This window comes from Lonchura striata, chromosome 2 (genome assembly GCF_046129695.1).
Source record: "Lonchura striata isolate bLonStr1 chromosome 2, bLonStr1.mat, whole genome shotgun sequence".
Taxonomy (NCBI): Eukaryota; Metazoa; Chordata; class Aves; order Passeriformes; family Estrildidae; genus Lonchura; species Lonchura striata.
Genome location: NC_134604.1, coordinates 43,628,863 through 43,647,134, shown reverse-complemented (window position 1 = coordinate 43,647,134; position 18,272 = coordinate 43,628,863). Strand labels below are relative to the sequence as shown.

General features: G+C 40.1%; 1 protein-coding gene across 8 annotated transcripts in view; it reads right to left on the bottom strand.

The window, feature by feature from the left end:
- GRIA4 (glutamate ionotropic receptor AMPA type subunit 4) overlaps nucleotides 1–18,272 on the bottom strand; it is a 212,083-nt gene that overhangs the window by 16,913 nt on the left and 176,898 nt on the right. For 5 of the 8 annotated variants that reach the window (XM_021529348.2, XM_077781343.1, XM_021529343.3 and 2 more), the window contains exon 14: nucleotides 192–306. The exons of the other annotated variants lie outside the window; for them this stretch is intronic. In XM_021529348.2, coding sequence (XP_021385023.1) covers nucleotides 192–306 — 115 coding nt within the window. The remainder of the gene's footprint in view (nucleotides 1–191; nucleotides 307–18,272) is intronic. 8 annotated transcript variants of the gene reach the window in all.

Here is an 18,272-nt window from a genome sequence, read left to right as displayed (position 1 = left end):
GTTCCCCTTGGGGTGCTTAAACAAATGCAAATATTTTTGCTTTGACAGTAATTGCATACACCTCGGTTTCAGCTGCAGGTACCAGCAGTGCTGTGCTACTGGCGAAGCTGTTTCGTGGCAGGTAAGACCCCAGCAGATGCACCAATTACTTCACATACTGTTTACCCGCTTTTGGTGACATTGAGGCTAACCTTGGAGTCACCTCCCCCGCTGCCACATTCTCCTTTGTCGTACCACCATTTGTTTTTCAATTTGTCCAAGAGGCCTTGTTCATTCAGTTTTAAAACTGCGAGGTTAACAGCATTTCTTGAAACGATAAAACATATTTTGTAAGAAACTGCACAGCTGTTAAGATGTTAGAAGGAATGAGGACTTAAGCTGTTTATAAGCTTGATCCACACACTAAATAAACCTCTCATTTCCATATTTCAAAGCCCTTGGCAGCACAAATAATTGTGGTTACTTCCAAATGTGAAAAATGTGCTTCCAGTTCTAGAAAGGATTTTCAGAACAGCTTGGATTTTAATGCAAAGATTCTATCAACCAACCCAAACTATTTTTGCAAAATGATGATAAAACTCTGCCTGGAATTAAAACCGATTTACACAGATTTATTTGAATCTATATTTAAAGAGTGTACCCAGGCTGTTTTTTCAAGCAGATGAGAAAATGTATCCCCATGTACTAAAGAGACAAGATCCAGACTGTCTGTGCTAGACGCTGCCAGTCACTGTGTCACTACAGTTGTGACATGTAGCACTTCAGACTGATCCTGCATGAGCTAAGGATTAGGGCTCCAGAAACAGGCTGTGGGAGGAAGAGCTGAGAAGGACTAACAGGTCACACACTGACTGAGATGCTGTCCAGAGCCACTGTACAAAAGTGCCCAGAGGTCTGTCTGACTGAAGCCCTGCTGCTGGCACATCTGTGCATATGGGATGCAGGCTCTAGAGTCCTGCTCCCTTTGCACATTAGAGGCTTAGCTGAAAGGCAAGACCTGGGGTCTTGCTAGTGCCATGGCTCCAGGGGCTGCCCTGCTGTTCTGGGAGAGCACCCTGTGTCCCAGTCCAAAGAGCACCTGAGAAATTGAGGAGAAAGGTGATGATGAAGGGGGAAACCTGGAAACAGTGTGGCCAAACTAAAGCTCAAGCACTGCTGGAAGAGAAAAGACAGCCAATTAGTTACGTGCTGAGAGTCAAGAAGGTTTTTTGGACATCTTGAGGACTTTTCTCTGGAGAGTTTATAGATGTTATGCTGCCACTGGATGAAAGACAAATTCTTCTTTGCTAGCAACACAGTGGCGTGGGCGCAACAGACTGAAAGGGGTTCTGTGAGCCTGGTGTCCTCCATATCATGTTTAAATTCTCTTTTTTCAGATGAAAATACCTGAGAAAGACTTTAGATCAGTACAGGCAGAGGAGCATTGCCAACACAAAGGCTAAAGCACAGAACCACTGCTTCTGTAGGAATTCAAGGCTGCTGGAATTGTACTGAAACCCAGCCAAGAACGACAACACAGCTGGCCCTAGGATGCAGTTGCTTCTGTGCATGCTCAGAGGTTTCCCTTAGGTGTCCAGAGAGCACCAGGACTGGATGGCAGTGGTTAGACAGTATAGACCACCATACAAACCCAAATGTAAGGCATCTCGACTTATGATAGTGACTATAGCCACTATATAACATTTTAAAATCAGTTGATAATTAATTTTACAAGGTATTTATGCAGCCTTCATCATCTCCAAAGGAAACTTTGCACTTGTTTGTGTACAATTTCCTATCTGTATTACTAAGACCCTAAACAGTCACATATCCTAATGATACACAACTACATCAGTATCAGTAAAATTGTATCTTCCTATTTTTATGTCCAGAGGTCCCTACTGTATCCATGACTATGAGAAATGTATACTCTCTCTGCTGGGTGTCTGCCTCGGCTCATGAGTGGCTCTGCAGAGGCACATGGAGCAGTTTGAGAGGTGCAGTAGCTTATCTACTGCTCTTTGGGGATGATGTGGGGTTGAGAAAGATGGAGTTTCTCTCTCTGAATTTGTTTAATACTTTCAAGATCTGTCTGTCAGGAATGAGTGGGATATGACAAGAACTAAGACTGTCAATAACATTCTCACTTCAACAATGAGAGGATGCAACACCTTCAAAGCACTCGGAGAAGGGCCAGGAAGAGATCCTCTGGCAGCAGGACTCTGTCAAATAATATGGCACTAGAAGACACTGGGGTTTGTGACTGAGCCTCTCTAGAGATGGCCGATCTCTTGTCTCTGGGGGTCTTTTCTGGTCTTAGAATACAAATTTTTCTCTTATTAAGAGAGGTATCTTCCTGGCAACCAGGTACAGAAAATGCTACTTCATAGCTTATGGAGAGTCTTTTACTCTGGTCCATCTGTGGGACAAATGTCAGCTTCAGGACAAAGTTTTACTCTCTTCTGGTAACAGCTTTTCATAAAGCTCCTCCAGGATGAAAGACAGGTCCTTGCTGGCTGGTCATGAAGTTTGGAAACTACTTGTGTGTAGATCTGATGTTACATAACTTCACTGCAGCTAGACTTAGAGGAGATTTTCAACAGAGATAAAGTAAGTGCTTGTCTGTCCCTGAAAGTGACAGTGAGAACTTGCAGGCTGTAGTGGGAGTGATAACAGACTGCTCTTGGTGGATAAATCTTTAAGGGGAATTTAGCAGCCAAGCCGACAAATGTGATTTTGTGTAAGTGCTCTAATTATGGTTCACACTCCAGAGGGAGAGAAGCAATTGCAAAATTGGAATGAAATTGTTCATTTGTCCCTTTTGTTCTTGGAAGCAATTGCTTTTGAATCAGTCATATTTACGACAGATTTTTCATACTCAGCTTTTCATTACAAAGCCTATGCTTTCAGTCTGTTTGCCCTATTCAGAAAGATAACTGTGTGGCCAGCCTTGCCACTTAACAGAGAGATTTCCAGTACACTAAATATAAATGTTACCTTTTTAAGGACATTGGGACCAGGCCATAGATGAAAGATGATCCTGGAAACACATTTCTTTGATGCTGAACAGCATTACTTATTCTGAAAATTGCTTAGATTTATATCTGGAGTCTGCTGTCTACAAAGTCAATGTCAAAACTCCTTCTTGCTTCAAGGCATCCAAACCAAGGTCTAATTTAATGTTGCTATGTTGAATTGTCACACTGGGCAGCAATAACACAAGCAGCTGCTTTGACAGTTCTACAGATGCAGGCAGGATTGATCACTCCCACGAAAAATGAAATGTATCTCAAGGAATATCACTAATTCTCAATTCAACAAGCCACTTAATCTCAGTCTGATTTTAAAGCAGATGGAAAGCCCTATCAATCTGTCTATCTGAAAAAAGCATCTTCAAACTATTTCCTCTGAGCTGTAGTCTCTCAAGTGTGAACATTAAAGCTCACCAAATTAGACAAAGTCCTTATGCTAAAATTCTTAAAAAGGTTTTTTTTTCTTTTCAGTCTTTATCTTATTTTGGGTGAAGATACTTGATAATTTACAACTTCTTTTTCAAGTTAATGTCTGCTTACATCTTTCACTTGGATATTCCAAGATGAATTAAAAACAACTAGTCTTTTACAAACTAACATAAGTTTTCATGTTTAATTTTCATGTTGAAGAGAAAGAGCTTTCTCACTTGCTGAATGTTTAAATTTATCTTTCAAAGCATTAAAGATTATCCAGGAAAATGTTCCCACAGTTATTTAGAGAAGCTGCAGCTGGTTGATAGTAATTCTAGAGTAATAAATAAATAAATGAAACCCATTCATGAGAGGGTTATTTAGCTGGGTTATTAGCCATATCCATAGACAGTTTCACAGCACAATAGAGAAATGAAAATAAAAAGGATGAAGAATTAAATGTGGATTTAAGCTGCAATCATCACTCTGAAATTAAACTGTATTGTTTATAAATGTAACACATTATTGTCCTCATCATGTATAGTAGGCCATGTAAAACCAGGTTAGTTTCACACTGCTTTCTCTGTTGCTTTGTTATCCAGGTCCACCTCAACATGTGGAAATAAATAATTTACCTCTGGTCAGCAAAACACAGAGAACCTTTGCTCAACACTGCTGTACCTCCCAGGTAGGTTATAACTGAGAGCCTAAAATGTGCAATGGTAACTGCATTGAAAATTATACACTGAGATCTCAGAGCAGGGCTAGATCATCCCACTCATCCTAGACATCCTAGTGCTTTGTTCCGTCACAGAGGAAGGCATTTGGAAACCTGAGTCTCCATGGCAGAAACTTTTCTTTCACCTTAAAAAGTAGGACTGCATCCTCAATACCACACTTAATCCAAACTCCCACTAAAGACAATATATTCCTCAATAAAGGAACTGACGTCTTTGTAGGAGTCAGGGTCTAATAGTGGTAAGCAGGCCATGGCCTTTAATAGTTAACTCTTAATCCTTGGTGTCACTGCACAGTCCTGCCTCTTCCATTACTCTGAAGAAAACAGAGTCTTTGCATGCAATAGTCAAGCCAGTTAAGACAAAACTGCAGACCTCACTTCACACGTTCTTGGGTACATGGACAGTGATTTCACTGCATGGATCACAGCTATTTTTAACAGGTCTTTAGAATTACAGTATTAAAAATGTGATGAAAATTAAATCACTTTCACTCATTTCAAATCACTGTCCATCTCCCTATAAATAAACAGCATTAGTCAGTTTAAAACATTAATTGGTATCCCTTCTTTTTTTTCCTAGAAGAGCCCATCTGTGCTGTAGATACACCTTACACAGTTATCAAAAGATAAAACTCTACAGATAGATGGTAACGGGACTACCCAGTCCCTTGCAAAATAACATCGGTGATTCCAAGCAGATACCTCATTTGTTACCCAAAAGAATTGCAGCAGGGTGTTTGCCTAAAACCCAGGGAAGCCAGCAGAGGTTTGCTTTGACTTCCAGTGAGTTTGGATCACATCAGTGGTGAGCACTTGACCCATCTGCTGGACTTGAGTCTGTAAAAAGCAGTGAGGGAGGCATGCAACAAATCACCTGAACACCATGGTACACCACATTGTGGTATCCAGCTCATGTACATGCTCAGCCACAAGAGGGGCATTTCCACAGCTAATAAAGACACACAAAGGTCCCTGCACCACAAGGGAATGAGGTCAGGTCCAGGCTAGGGACCACCACGGCCAACATCACAAGCACTGCTGGAAATCTGAGACAGTACATTATGAAATGAGACACAAAGTTTAGCCTAATGCAACACTTTCAACATCAGTGTCATCACAGGAACTCATCACTCCTTAGAAATCAGGAACTAAAACATGAAATGCATTCTGCTCAGTAAGATCAACTAATACCCAGAGCTTGAATACACACAACACAGAGAAAAGGTTCTCTCTAGCTTAGTTAGGCTGAATATGTATCTAGTCATATTTAGACTTGTATACAAATATGTATATTCTCAGCCACAGCTGCTTTTAATTTAAGTCATTCAGTTCCCAAAATCTCTGGATGCACCATGGTTCACAGGATGGGTGGAAAGCACCACTCATATACACCAATCAGCATCATTCCCAAATGCAATACCAAGGCCTTGGCCTGGCTCATGAAGACTGCCTCCATGAATTATGGTCTCAGAATATCAGCTTTTGAATACTAAATACTGAATACTGGCATAAAGACACAGACAGGTACCTAAGTATGCATTACAACCAAGGCAGGATCTCTGCTGTAAGCATTCAATAACAATATTTTAGGCAGCCAGTAAAGCCTTGCCAGGAAAACTTAAATGTCTTAGCTATTTAAACAGCTTTGACATTTTCCTGAATCCCTTTCCTGAACTTAGTCTCATAAATTCTGTGTAACTGGCATGTCAGATACCAAAAATACTTCCCTGCATCCTGGGCAGATTCTTAGCACAGTTCTGCAGTTATCATCACAGATGGCGGCACTGTTGTTTCACTGCTAGAGCTGGGGATGTTCACTCACAATATTGAACGAGCTAGATCTGCAAAAATAACATGACTCTCTAATGAGACCCTACATACATGAAAAGAGCCTTGCTTAAATTGCAGCCATACTGTACAGCCCAGCGTCCCAGAAATGCTGGGGCCACTGCTGCAGCTGAGGAGGCAAAAGCAGAGCAGAGTGCAAGCCTCCAACAGGCTTTTCACAAATCATTCCCACAACGGATTTCAGTCTCAGAAATCACTCAGTCACTTAGAAGTCACATGGTGGAGAGAGACAGCATCTCTGGTTAACCTCAGGTTCTCTGAACATACAACAAAGTTTAACAAGGAATACTGAGTGTTATATGGACAAAGCTCCATAGGTGGGCCATACGCAAGGTATGGACCAACTGGCAAAGTACAGAGGCTTCCTTTCTATTAGGATAAAATATATGAGCACAATGTCCTATAAGTTTGTTGCACTTATACTCCTATATAACTGGTGCCTGTAAAGAAGAGGGAATCAGCAAAGATGGGAAGTAAAATCACAGAGGTGTTGGTGCATCACCACTACAGGAACAAGCTTTTGTGGGACTGCAGTATCACAGCCAGTGTTGGCAAGTGATGATGTGTCCTAAGCTCATTTTCTTCCTTGCACTTTGGATGTCTTTCCCTGCAGCTGCCTGCTGGTGCAGCCGTCATGCAGACCAGCCCCTGGGCACTCCTGGAGCAGGCTGGAGGGCTTTCTCCTGCAGGACAAGGCAGAGAAGGGTGCTCAGTGAAGCCAAGGTCAGTGACCGTATTTCAGTGATGTGAATTGCAGTTATTCTCTCGTGATCCAATCTGTATCCAGCCCAGGTGGCTTGGGAAGAGGAGGCCACAGCTGCCAGGAGCCTCTCCTCACCCCCCAGCCTAGCGCTTCCTGCATGCAGCTGAGGATCTGTCTTAAATGTGCTTAGCCAAACACAAGTGGGTGCATTTTTATAACTTATGTATATAATCCATTCAAATATTTTTTAACAGGAAAAATTAAAATGCAACCTTACCAAGCAAAAAATTAAAACCTGCACATCTTTTGAGCTGTTTATTTTATCTATGTTTTGAAAAGCACTGATGGCAGATTGTAACACAGCACAAATGTAGTGCAGTTTAAGGGTGTTTGACAATTCATCAAGAGAAATTAAGTGTAAAGCTGCATGGCACTGCTGAATATGTTTAATAAATTAGGAATGAAACAAGCACTCTGTTAACAAGGAAGATGTAGCCAAAGCTTACATCACTGTGTACTCAGAAGGCTTGAAAGATCAATAACATAAATATTAAAAAGAAGATCTAATGCATGAACATTTTTACAAGAAAAATTATCTAAACTTTAAAGACAAAAGGCCTCCTTTAAAAGCATGTCCTCTTAAACCTATTTAAGATCTTACATGGGAAATTTTTTACTGGGATTTATAAAGGTTTGCATGCTGTCATGTTACTTGTATGAAAAATACTGTATTCAAATACTGAAGCACAGGAGTCATCAAAACATTTTCATGTTACTTCAAACAAAATAGAGTCTTTAGCACTTGCTGTCAGAAGTTGGCCAGCATTTATATTAAATAAAGAACTGCTAGTATTCATGTTGTGAGTCTTCATAATATATTAGCTCTTCTCCAGTGGGTCTCAGGTTTTTCTGCTAAGCTCCTCCAATTTTATATTCATGCTTATCAAAGAAAGGACATGATCAGCCATCTCAGCAGAAAGCTCAAGTCCAGCTCAGGACCCACTAGAACAGTGAATGCCTCCTGAATTCCACCTTGCAAAATTCACATACCCCTGCCCTAACGTATGGTCTGTAGAAAGCCAAAGTGTTGCAAAAAAAAGCTCTGGGCAGTTTCTGTGCTGCATTAGAAGCTGAAGCCTTTTAAAAACACTATTTTAAAATCTCCTGTCCAACTGCACTTAAAACACCTCTTAAAGAAAAATATATCAAAATATTAGTCAAACAACAAGAATAAAGTATTTTTACAAGAATGTATGTTTATTCCCATCTATTTAGAGTTGGGAAATTTACAGCAGTGCTCAGATACTTTTCAATTGTGGCTAATTAAAATAAGTATAGCATTCTTCATTTAGCCATCCAAATAAGATGGTTAATTTCCAGGGGCAGTGAGTATTTACAGCTTCTATGTATAGCCTAAGTATAGTACATGTTTAGTTCTTTGAGCTGAGCTTTGTAAACAAATATGAGCCAAACTGACACCTTGAGGATCAGCAGGAGTTCCAATTAATGGGAGACCCACTGCTGCTAAAATTTGCCACAGCTACTTTGAATTCAAAGAGGTTCTGACAATTTACACCAGCTAGAGGTCTGATGACTGTAGTTTAAAATATTTATATAGATTGAAAGCTGTTTTGCAGCAAGATATTCCAATTACAGTATGCAAACACTTCTTGGCATAAGTAATTAAATATATATTTTGCCTGTATAAAAACAACAGCAGTTGACCTGGGATTGCAACTCAGCTTGTTTCTCTGTTTTACACAAAGATTTGCTGTAAATAAAAAACACATAAAATTGTCCCTAGAGAATTGGTTCATATTGGTTCAGTACACAGTCTTTAGCAGTAGCAGAAATGCCAGTTTCTCCCAGCTCTGAGCTATTTTAATTGTTGCTAACTACCTAATCCTGTTGTCATTGAGCAGTGCATTTTGATTTTTTTTTTTTTAAGCACAATTTTTATTGCTGGTTCCAGCATCCGCAGGATTATGTGAATAGGCTGCTGCAGTCCAACACCTGCAAGTCAGAATCCATGTTTTAAATGCTTAGAATCAGAGTCATAGAATAGTTTGGGTTGGAAGGGACCTTTAAGATCATCTAGTTCCAGCTCCCCTGCCATGGGCAGGGACACGTTCCACTAGACCGGGCTGCTCAGAGCCCCATCCAACCCAGCCTTGAACACTTTCAGGGATGGGGTATCCACAACAATGTTGGGTAACCTGTGCTAGTGTCTCAGCAAATCCCTCACTTGAGTAATATTTTTCTTAAGTGTCTGAGACCAGTGTAACGCTGTCTCCACGTTGCAGGAATTACTCTCATGATAAGCTTAGGACACTGCCAAGTGCCTCAAAACTCTCTTTCACCTCAGAAACATTAGTAACCCTGAGCCATTTATGGTATTTACATAGTTGAAATTGCTGAAAGAATTTACAGTAATATTTTTAAAGTTGAAATGTGTAAAGTGAGCATGTGTAAGTACATCCCTCTCCTCCACATAATGCTTTCAGATGGGCCAACATTCACCTCTGGCATGGCTGGCAGAAAGCTTTTTGCTTTTTATGACTTAGGTGAAGCAGACTTCAGCAGCTTTTGTTGCAGCAAGATGCTTGGATACTGTTTCACCTGCCTCTCCAGTAACTTCTAAGTTTAGGGCCCCCAAGCTGAAAAAAAATTACAGTATTGGCACAGACAGGTCAGGGTTTCATGGCAAAGCACAGCATATGGTTCAGTGCCAGGCAGAGGTTCCATCTGTGTTGGATAGGCACTGCTGAAAGTCAGGGAGTAGCAGCTTGAGGTGAGGGTCACAGCAGTGATGATCTATCATGCCTCATGCTGTCCCACTCCTCTCCCACTTAGACTGCATTAGTGCAAACCTCTTGCAATGACATTGTGTTTTGTTACCCAGGCATGTGTTGAAACTCCTTATGTCTCTCCATCTCAAGAAAAAGCCAAATGCTGCACAACTGATCTTATTGTTTTGCAAATGGATGATTTAACAGGACTGAAAATATTATTCACCATTACTAATCTTGGCCAGAGGATTCAAATTTTCCTTTATATAATATCTTAGTCATATTTGTAAGGCATTTAAAATTTATGCCTCTGAATGCCACAGAGGGACTATTTTCACCCAGAATGAGGCTAGGTAAACATGCAATTCAGTGCTTATTGAATAGAAATATGGTGTGGTTCCTTGTAACTGAGAAAGCTGTTTCTTCTTTACATCCACCTCAATCCCTTAGATATCACTGATGGATTACTAGAGAGCCTATTAAGAGCACCAACTCTGGCTGCCTGATGCAGAGGAGGATTTTACTGTATCAAAACCAAACAAAGCAGGTGGCAGCTGTTTCAGCAGCCTCTAATTTTTCACTCCATTCAACATGTCCCAGCAGCGGCAGAAATATTGTACCTTCAACTGAGCATTTCACAGCTTTCTTCTGCAGGAAGACCCCGTCCTAGGTTGAATCACCTACCCCAGAAGAAATGTTACTGGGATATCCAAAAGGAGTCAGAACTTATTGCTGAATCCCACTACAAATCATGGAAGACAAAGTGTCCTGTTGGGCTAACTGCAAATATTGGTTTTTCTGGTTCCTCAGCAGCCCCATATCTCAATGTGCTATATAAATGTATGTTCTATTCAGTAGGTAGCAGGGCATAATAACAAACCCAAGATTTTAATGCAATATTGAACATACCAGGCATTTTTCCATATTTGATTCAAATCTGGAAATATTTGAAAATATTTCACTCTCAGACTTCTCCAGTTTTTCATTAATGTAAGGCTGAATCCACCACTTACAAACATACAATAATGAGTAAGAGGAACTAAATCTGAAATGGTCTTTGCTTGTTTTCTACTCCTTATGATATGCTGATGTATTTTCCCTCTTTCAAGCATCAGGATCTCACAAAGAGCACCTGATTAGTGTAAGATGTCTTTAAGACTCAGAAATGGCAGAAAAACATCAGGAGTCATGATAGACTTCTACAAGTAAAAGTGCACACCTGAGCATCTCTGCATGCCTTTTTCATAAACTATCTAATCATCATCTTATGATTCTCCATAAAAAGCGATAAAAATCCTCTATCCTAGCTAACATTTCTGAGATGTCCTCAGAGAAAAGTCATACAAAAGGAGTTGCATTTAATCACTTTCAGGGTGACAGATATAGGTATCTGTGGCCAGAGCTGCAGTGAAAGAAAAAAACCCAACTTCTGCCATCTTCCCAGCAGCTGCATTTGGGGAAAAAATACTACTGCTGTTCTCAGGAATTCATGGAGTGACCACATTCAGTTGAATTCATAGAAAGAAACACGGCCAGCAAGTCAGAGGTGATTCTGCCCCTCTACTCCACTCCTGTGACTACCTCCATCCAGCTCTGGGGACCCCAGGACAGGAAGGACAGGGATCTGTAGGAATGGGTCCAGAGGGATGGATCAGCCCTCCTGAGACCTGGTTGAAACAATTGGAGTTGTTCCACTTGAAGAAAACCAGGATCTGGGAGACCTTATCAAGGACTTTCAATATTGTAAGGAGGGTAATAAGAAGAATGGGAACAAAGTTTTTGAGTGGCCCTGCTAAAACAAAAAAAGGAACAGTAGTTTCCAGCTACAGGAAGGCAGATTTAGACTAAAAGAGGGTAAATTTAGACTAGGCATAAGGAATAAATTTCTTAGAATAAGGATGGTAAAACTCTGGAATAAGTTGTCCAGAGAGGTGTCTCATTCCTGGAAATATTCCAGGTCAGAGTGGTCTGTGCTACGAGAAAACTGCTCAGTCCCTGCACATTGCAGAAGGGTTGTACTAGATGACCCCTAAGTGTCTCTTCACACCCAAACTATTCTATGATTCTATGATTCTGTGGTTCTATTTATGTCTATATTTTAGGAACAAGCTTGTTCTGTTCCTAAGGTACTGCTCCTAACCTTTTGCCTGCCTGGTTAGACCTTTTGGTCACCAAACCCTAGTCTCACCTTAATGAGAATGAAGCATGATTGGGAAGCCAAATACCATCAGCCTTCTGTGAGTACTAAAAGTACTGCAATACAAGCAAGCTCTTCAATAACTTTTTCCTAGTAAGAAATGCTTACTCCACATGGGAAAGCTGTAGGGCAAAACTGCTGTTTGCTTGTGAGGGAATTCATCCACTGACATCAATGTCCATGAAGTTATTAATGAAACATGGCCACTATGCCAAAAGCTATTGGCAGCGCAGAAATCAGGATGGATTCTTGACTTTTATGGCTGCCATAAACAGATCACTAATTCATGAGATTTGTACAGTTGATGCAATTTTGGTAGGTCTAAACTTAGACTGAGAGAAGACATGAGGGATTTCTGTAACATTACATATATGCTTCTTTGTGCCTCCATACGGATGTTTTTCATAAAGGCAATAAATGGAAAAATTCCAGCTAAGACATGTTTTCTTAAGCTTTGGTCTACTTATGATGCAAGCACTTTGAAGTTCATTACTTTAATAAGAATCAGAGACTGAAAGACAAAAAACAGGGGAATAAAACCAATTCCCAGGTAGGAACTGAAGCTGCAACTGCAATGCAAACAATAAAGAACACTGCATAACTTGTGCCCAAGTGAAATGCTGGCTTGTGTTTTGCCTAATGGCAGATCAATATTATACAAATGAAGCAATTACAGTTGTGCCATATAAAGCCTTATTTGGTCAGCAGCCAAAATGGGGATTAGCTGGAAGAGTTCCTAGGACTTTCTGTCTGAATATTATTGCAGAAGTTAATGAGGAATATCTGATATGCTTAGACAAACATAATGAGTGCCAGCAACCAGATGAGATGGTTGGTCCAATAGCCAGTGTGCTGATAATTAAAATGCCCTGAAGCCAGCTGAACAGCAGCCCAAGATCAGGTGAAATGATCACAAGGGCAATCCAATCCCTCTGGCAACCAGCTATATGATGTCACCATCAATACATCCATGGACACAGCAGCAAACTCTCCACCTTCCCCAGCATGGAAGCAAGTTCCACTTAAGCATGGAGCACCTTCACTTTTGCACAGCTGTGTGTCCCTGTACTGCCACTTTGGTGGTGAAGGAAAGGCCACACTCAGCTCAATACAATGGTTCTGCCAGGACTTTATTATGTCCCACTCATTCTCATCCACTACACCACCTGGTCCAGTAGAAGGTGCTCCTGCCCATGGCAGGGGCTTGGAAACAGATGATCTTTAAGGTCCCTTCCAACCCAAACCACTCTCTGAAATGCAAATATAGCAGCTCTCAGACCAGTTGGACCAAGCACAGTCACATCAATATGGTAACACATGCTTGTAAAGTTTCAAATACAAGCAGCCAGGCTAAAGAGAAAACACAATACTAAAGGTACTAATAGATCTCCACAGTGGATATGGAGATACAAATAATGTAATTACTGTTGTCCTGAACACATGCCCATGTGCCAATTTTAATTAAAAAATCATACAGAATAGGGTCCACTGGTGGTGGAGATTTCTGCTGTTGCTTTCTAAATGAAACATAAAACATGTGGTCATAGACCACAGACTGTTTCAGAAACCATTACCTGAAGTTACAATTTCCTGGTTGTTTTCTTTCTATATCAGTTTCTTTGACCCAAGACACTGAGATATCTACCACCATATTTATCCTGATGCACACACCTCCATGGATTTGAAATAATCATACCAACCATCTGGAGTGGGAATGGGCTTCAAATATCCACAGCAAAAAAACCCACAATGTTATTAATCTTCACTATTCCTCTGAGGCTGATGGGCAACTGTCATTACCCTCAATTTGCAAAGGTGAGTCTGAGGTAAAAGGTGCACAGATCTCCTCTAAGACTCCCAGGAAATCTAGGCAGGGTCATTAACTAATCTCACCAATATGACACAACTTCAGGCAATCAAGCTTCACTGCTTCTCTGAAATCTCTGGGTCTTTTCAGGCAATCATTCATAGAGAATTTATCCTCTGGTCTTCCAGAGATAGACTAAACTTAAACTTCTGTGTGTATTTCCTCAGTTCAGTCTTTAACCACAATATACTCCTAATTTTTCCTGTCAAAAGTGGGGGACAGCCAACCTGAGTGGCCTAACTCCCATAATAAATGAACTCTTCCACATTTTGACCCACTCAGGTGTTCAAAAAATATCCATGCTGTCAATCACTCAGCAGCTGTTTAAATCTGCTTAAGAAGTTAACTGCTCCTTTTTCCTGGCCAAGAAGAGGTATGAAGCACTGGCACTTACTTCACTGACTTCAGATTCTCTCACTCTATTTTGCTTTTCCAGCAAGAAAATTTTATTCAGATGGGAATGTTGGACATTTAATTCACAGAAATTGTAACTAAAGCCTAGTGGTCAGGAGAAGACCTTCTACCATGCAGGAAACATAAACATCACTTTCCATAAGTTATTGCTTATGTTTATTGCAACTTTCCAAATACTCCTGTAGCTTCAGCAAATTCAATGTGATGGTGAAGACATCCTTATCACAGCCATAATTTTCAAGAAAGGATCATAGCACAGTGCAGTCTGGAAAGTGCCTAAGGAATTGCCTGGTCCAACCTCCTGCTCATACAAGGGTCAGTCCTGAGATCAGACCAAGCTGCTCAGGGCTTCAACCAGTCACGTTTTGCACACTTCCAAGGATGAAGCCTGCATAACCTGCCTGAGCAGAGTGTCACTGTCAGACTGCCCTCAGGCAGTCAGGGGAAACAGCTCCTCCCTACATCCAGTCTGAACTGCTCCCCTTTCATTTTATGTTCCTTGTCACTGACCTTCCTGCCCTACATTGCTGTGAGGAGTCTGGCTGCATCTCCTTGAAGACCCCCCCTGTAGACACTCTGGGCTGCTCCTAGGATGCCCCAAAACCATCTCTACTCCAAGCTGAACAAGTCCAGCTCTCCCAGACTCTCCTCATCTGAGAAGGTTCAGATCCATATCTAGCTCTATCTTGATCATTTTCCATGAAATAGGTTCAATTTATTGATGTTTTTCTTAACTGAGGAGGCTGAAAAAAAGGGATGTTGTGTTCTAGATGCAGTCTGAATGTTTGCAATTATTTTATCTAATGCAACAGTATCTTCTCTTGCGGCCTACAAATTGGATGAACTAAAAGCACTCTAATTGGAAACTGCTTTGGATAATTGCCCACTATCTAAAACAGACTGCCAAAAATAGCAGCCTGCTTATTTAACTGTGACAGGAAAAAAATCCTAAATCCTCAAGAAACTGTGATGACTTTCTGTTCACTTTCAACTACACTTTCATAGACTGAGATTGCATTATTTAAACTTAAAAGTCAAAACTAATTGTCAAGTGTTCATGTGGTTTTAAACCAAAAAATATTATCAGCAGGTATAGAATATAATCAGAATAGTATCATATACTGATTAAAACCTGAGGAATTGGATCTTAGTAAATGCAGAGCATCTGAATGTGGGTTAGTCCCCTAGCTTTGGAAGAGGGCATTTTCTTTTTATTTAAAACCAATAAAGAAATGAGCATCCTCCTAAAACATGTCTCTTCATATTTCGTGTTGCAAGCAGTAAATTTCCTGTGGAAATCTTAAAATTCAAAATTGTGGTTGAAAATGTAAAAATGTGAAGAATTGTCTAGTAATGTGTACATTTAGGCACACAATTTGGATTTTCTAGAAAAAGCTGAGATTTTCTGTAGGAAATAACTAGATCCCATGAATTTTTATGTAGGCTTAAGAGTTTTAAGATCCAAAATAGACATAAATCACACAAATGACATAGCATAAAATGTGTGAAATCAGGTGCTTGCATCCGTACCAAAGAATCCAAAGATCTAATTCTACATATAAAAGCCTCTTAAAGACATAGTTACAAATCTGGGCCACACTAAATGGACCCATATCAGCAACAGATTGGAAAGAGCCTGATGTGTAATTATGTTCAGAGAAAGCTGTACATATTCTGGAGATAACAGATGGGCTGCCAGATGTTGGGGCTGCTCTCACCTGCAGGCCTCATTCATCCCTGCTGCTAGTAATAGAAGATCTGGAAGCTAGCAAGGGATCTGGATCTTCCTGCACAGAGATGATATTCCTGAATAAGAGGGGAGAAAAAACATACTAAGAAAGCTCTATTTTCTTTGTGTGCTGGAGGCAGATTATTATTTTCATGTGTTATTTCAGAGTAGAAAGATGTACCTGAAGTGTACCAATAAAATAGGTCTCTGCATCAGGTCAGGCTTGGATCACTTTTATCCAGTTGACTTTTGGCTTTAAAAAACTGCAGAGATAATTTTAGTCAAACTATGACTACAGAAAACTGCCAATCCTGCCAATAACTATTAAAAAGAGAGTCATAAGAAAAGAACACATAGCATTGGTTAGCATAATGGGATTTGCTAAAAGATATAGTTGAATAGGATCTAAATCCTTTTTCAGGTTTGTTTTAAGCTTTCACTCAGTGACTTGGTTGGAATAGGAAGCAGAGAAAGGAAAACAGAAAACAGGAGTAAGGCATCGAGTTATAGAAGTACAGAGATGTGAGCTAAGGATAGCTAGAGATAGTTGAGAAAAAGAGCTCTAGTTTTCATTCTACCTCCTACCAGACACAAAGCAGATCAATTAATAGGAAAAATTATTGATGAGCCATAAGTCACCATTTTACTGAACCATATTTAGACTTGAATTGTTCAGTTAGATATACGTATGGACATTTTTACTTGGAACCTGAGCTCCTTGGGAACATTCTGATGATGGGAAAGAGCTGCATTTTAGAGCTGTTGTGTCAAGACACACAGTAGCTTAAATTATACATTAAAACTTCTGAATCTTGTTTTGTGCTGTCAACACCTTTCTACCTTTCATGCCGGGTTGTTCAGTCCATAATGCCTACTCTGTCACACATCGTGCCAGTCTGAGATACCGTTCTCAGTTCAAAGCAACCACAAGAAAAAAACTTTTCTCCCTACTTTTGGTTGTAGATTTCTCACAAGAATCAAGGCTGCACAAAGACTAAATGGCCATTTTATATCTCTTGGAGTCCATCTAGTACTTACTGTCAATTGGAAATGGGCAGTTTTGCAACTATCACACAGACTAATCGCAAACTGTTTTTCAGGTGCTATTTGTACCCTAAATGTCATTTCCACAGAGAGGCATTGTTACACTCTGCTGAGATGCCTTTCAACAGCCTGCTCCCTTGCTTCGGTCTACCTACAATTTACCTGAACAATTATTATCCTAGTGGGAGAGGCCTTTAAGTTGTTGGGAACTGTACCATCAACTTCAAAGGGCAGTTCCTGGGACTTGACACCTGAACGGCCAGAGAGGTGTAATAAAAAGAAAAGAGAGAAACCATAATGAGCAGCATTGTTAAAATATAAAGGGCTGCATCTTGCCCTCTGCTGAGGTGCTTTACAAGGGATTGAGGAAATGGCAGGGAAAAGGGCAGGAGAAAATTATTTCTGAATTGCCAAGAGGCAGCATTTATTTCTCAGGGGATCTATAGACTGGAAACAACCATAACCTTTTGTATCCCACTGGCATACAGTGGGGATTAATGCTTATCAAAGGGTTATAAAAGTCCAGAAAATCAGTAAGATGTGTGCACAGCAATGGTATCAGTATTTTTGAGACATTATGGCCTTTGCTGATAGTCTGAGGTAAGTTCATTGGTTATACTTGAATATAAGCCACTCTTTACTTGTCAGAGAATTTAACAGTTTGACAAATCTCATTTGGATAGATTTCTTATTGTGAAGCTCCTATCCTGTTTGCATTCAAATAATTCTGAAACAGACAAGCAAGAAAAGAACTCTAATCTTTTTGTTTCCTTGATTTCTTTCCGATTGTAGAAAACAAAACTGTTATTCAACTTTTCCTGGTGCTTACTATCTCATATTGGCCCAATGCTTCTGTAAGATAATAAATAAATATTTAGTAATCACTAAATATCAGAATGAGAAATCTCTTGTGTAAATAGCTTGTAAAAATATTTTTGCAAAAAAGCCTCATTGTGCTTTTAAGCAAATACTAAAGTGTAAGATACAGAATGGTAGCTTCACCTTTACACTGATTATACTGCTAATTTAAAAAATACCTATTGCCATACCCATACCATTCCTATGTTTAGGAAAAAAACCCAAACAAAACAACAAAACCAACATTTCTAGGAAATAGTTTTACTGCTGTTTCCATGCTCTGTTCTTTCACTCCTGCTCAGAAACACTTCAATTCACAACTTTTCTCACTAAAATCCCAAGACTTTCCTTTGAGTAAGGAGCAGGATGATACTAGCAGAGAGGCACCAGAACCTGACAGTGTGACCAAGATGGGAGCTAAGCTTCTTGGAAGAGCTTTTCCTTCCATCAGTTGCTTCTACTGTCATTTGTAGTGTAGGAAAACAGAAATGGCAGCAGAACAAATTCCTGTGACTTTAGATTTCTCCTCCAATCCACAGACAGCTTTGTTCAATTATGAATCATCCCTGAAGTCTGAGACTGAAAACTTCCTGCTAGTGGCAATGAAGAAACAGGCTCTGTGAGGCAAGGCAGGTCAGAGATGGCTCTTTGAAGTACTTGAA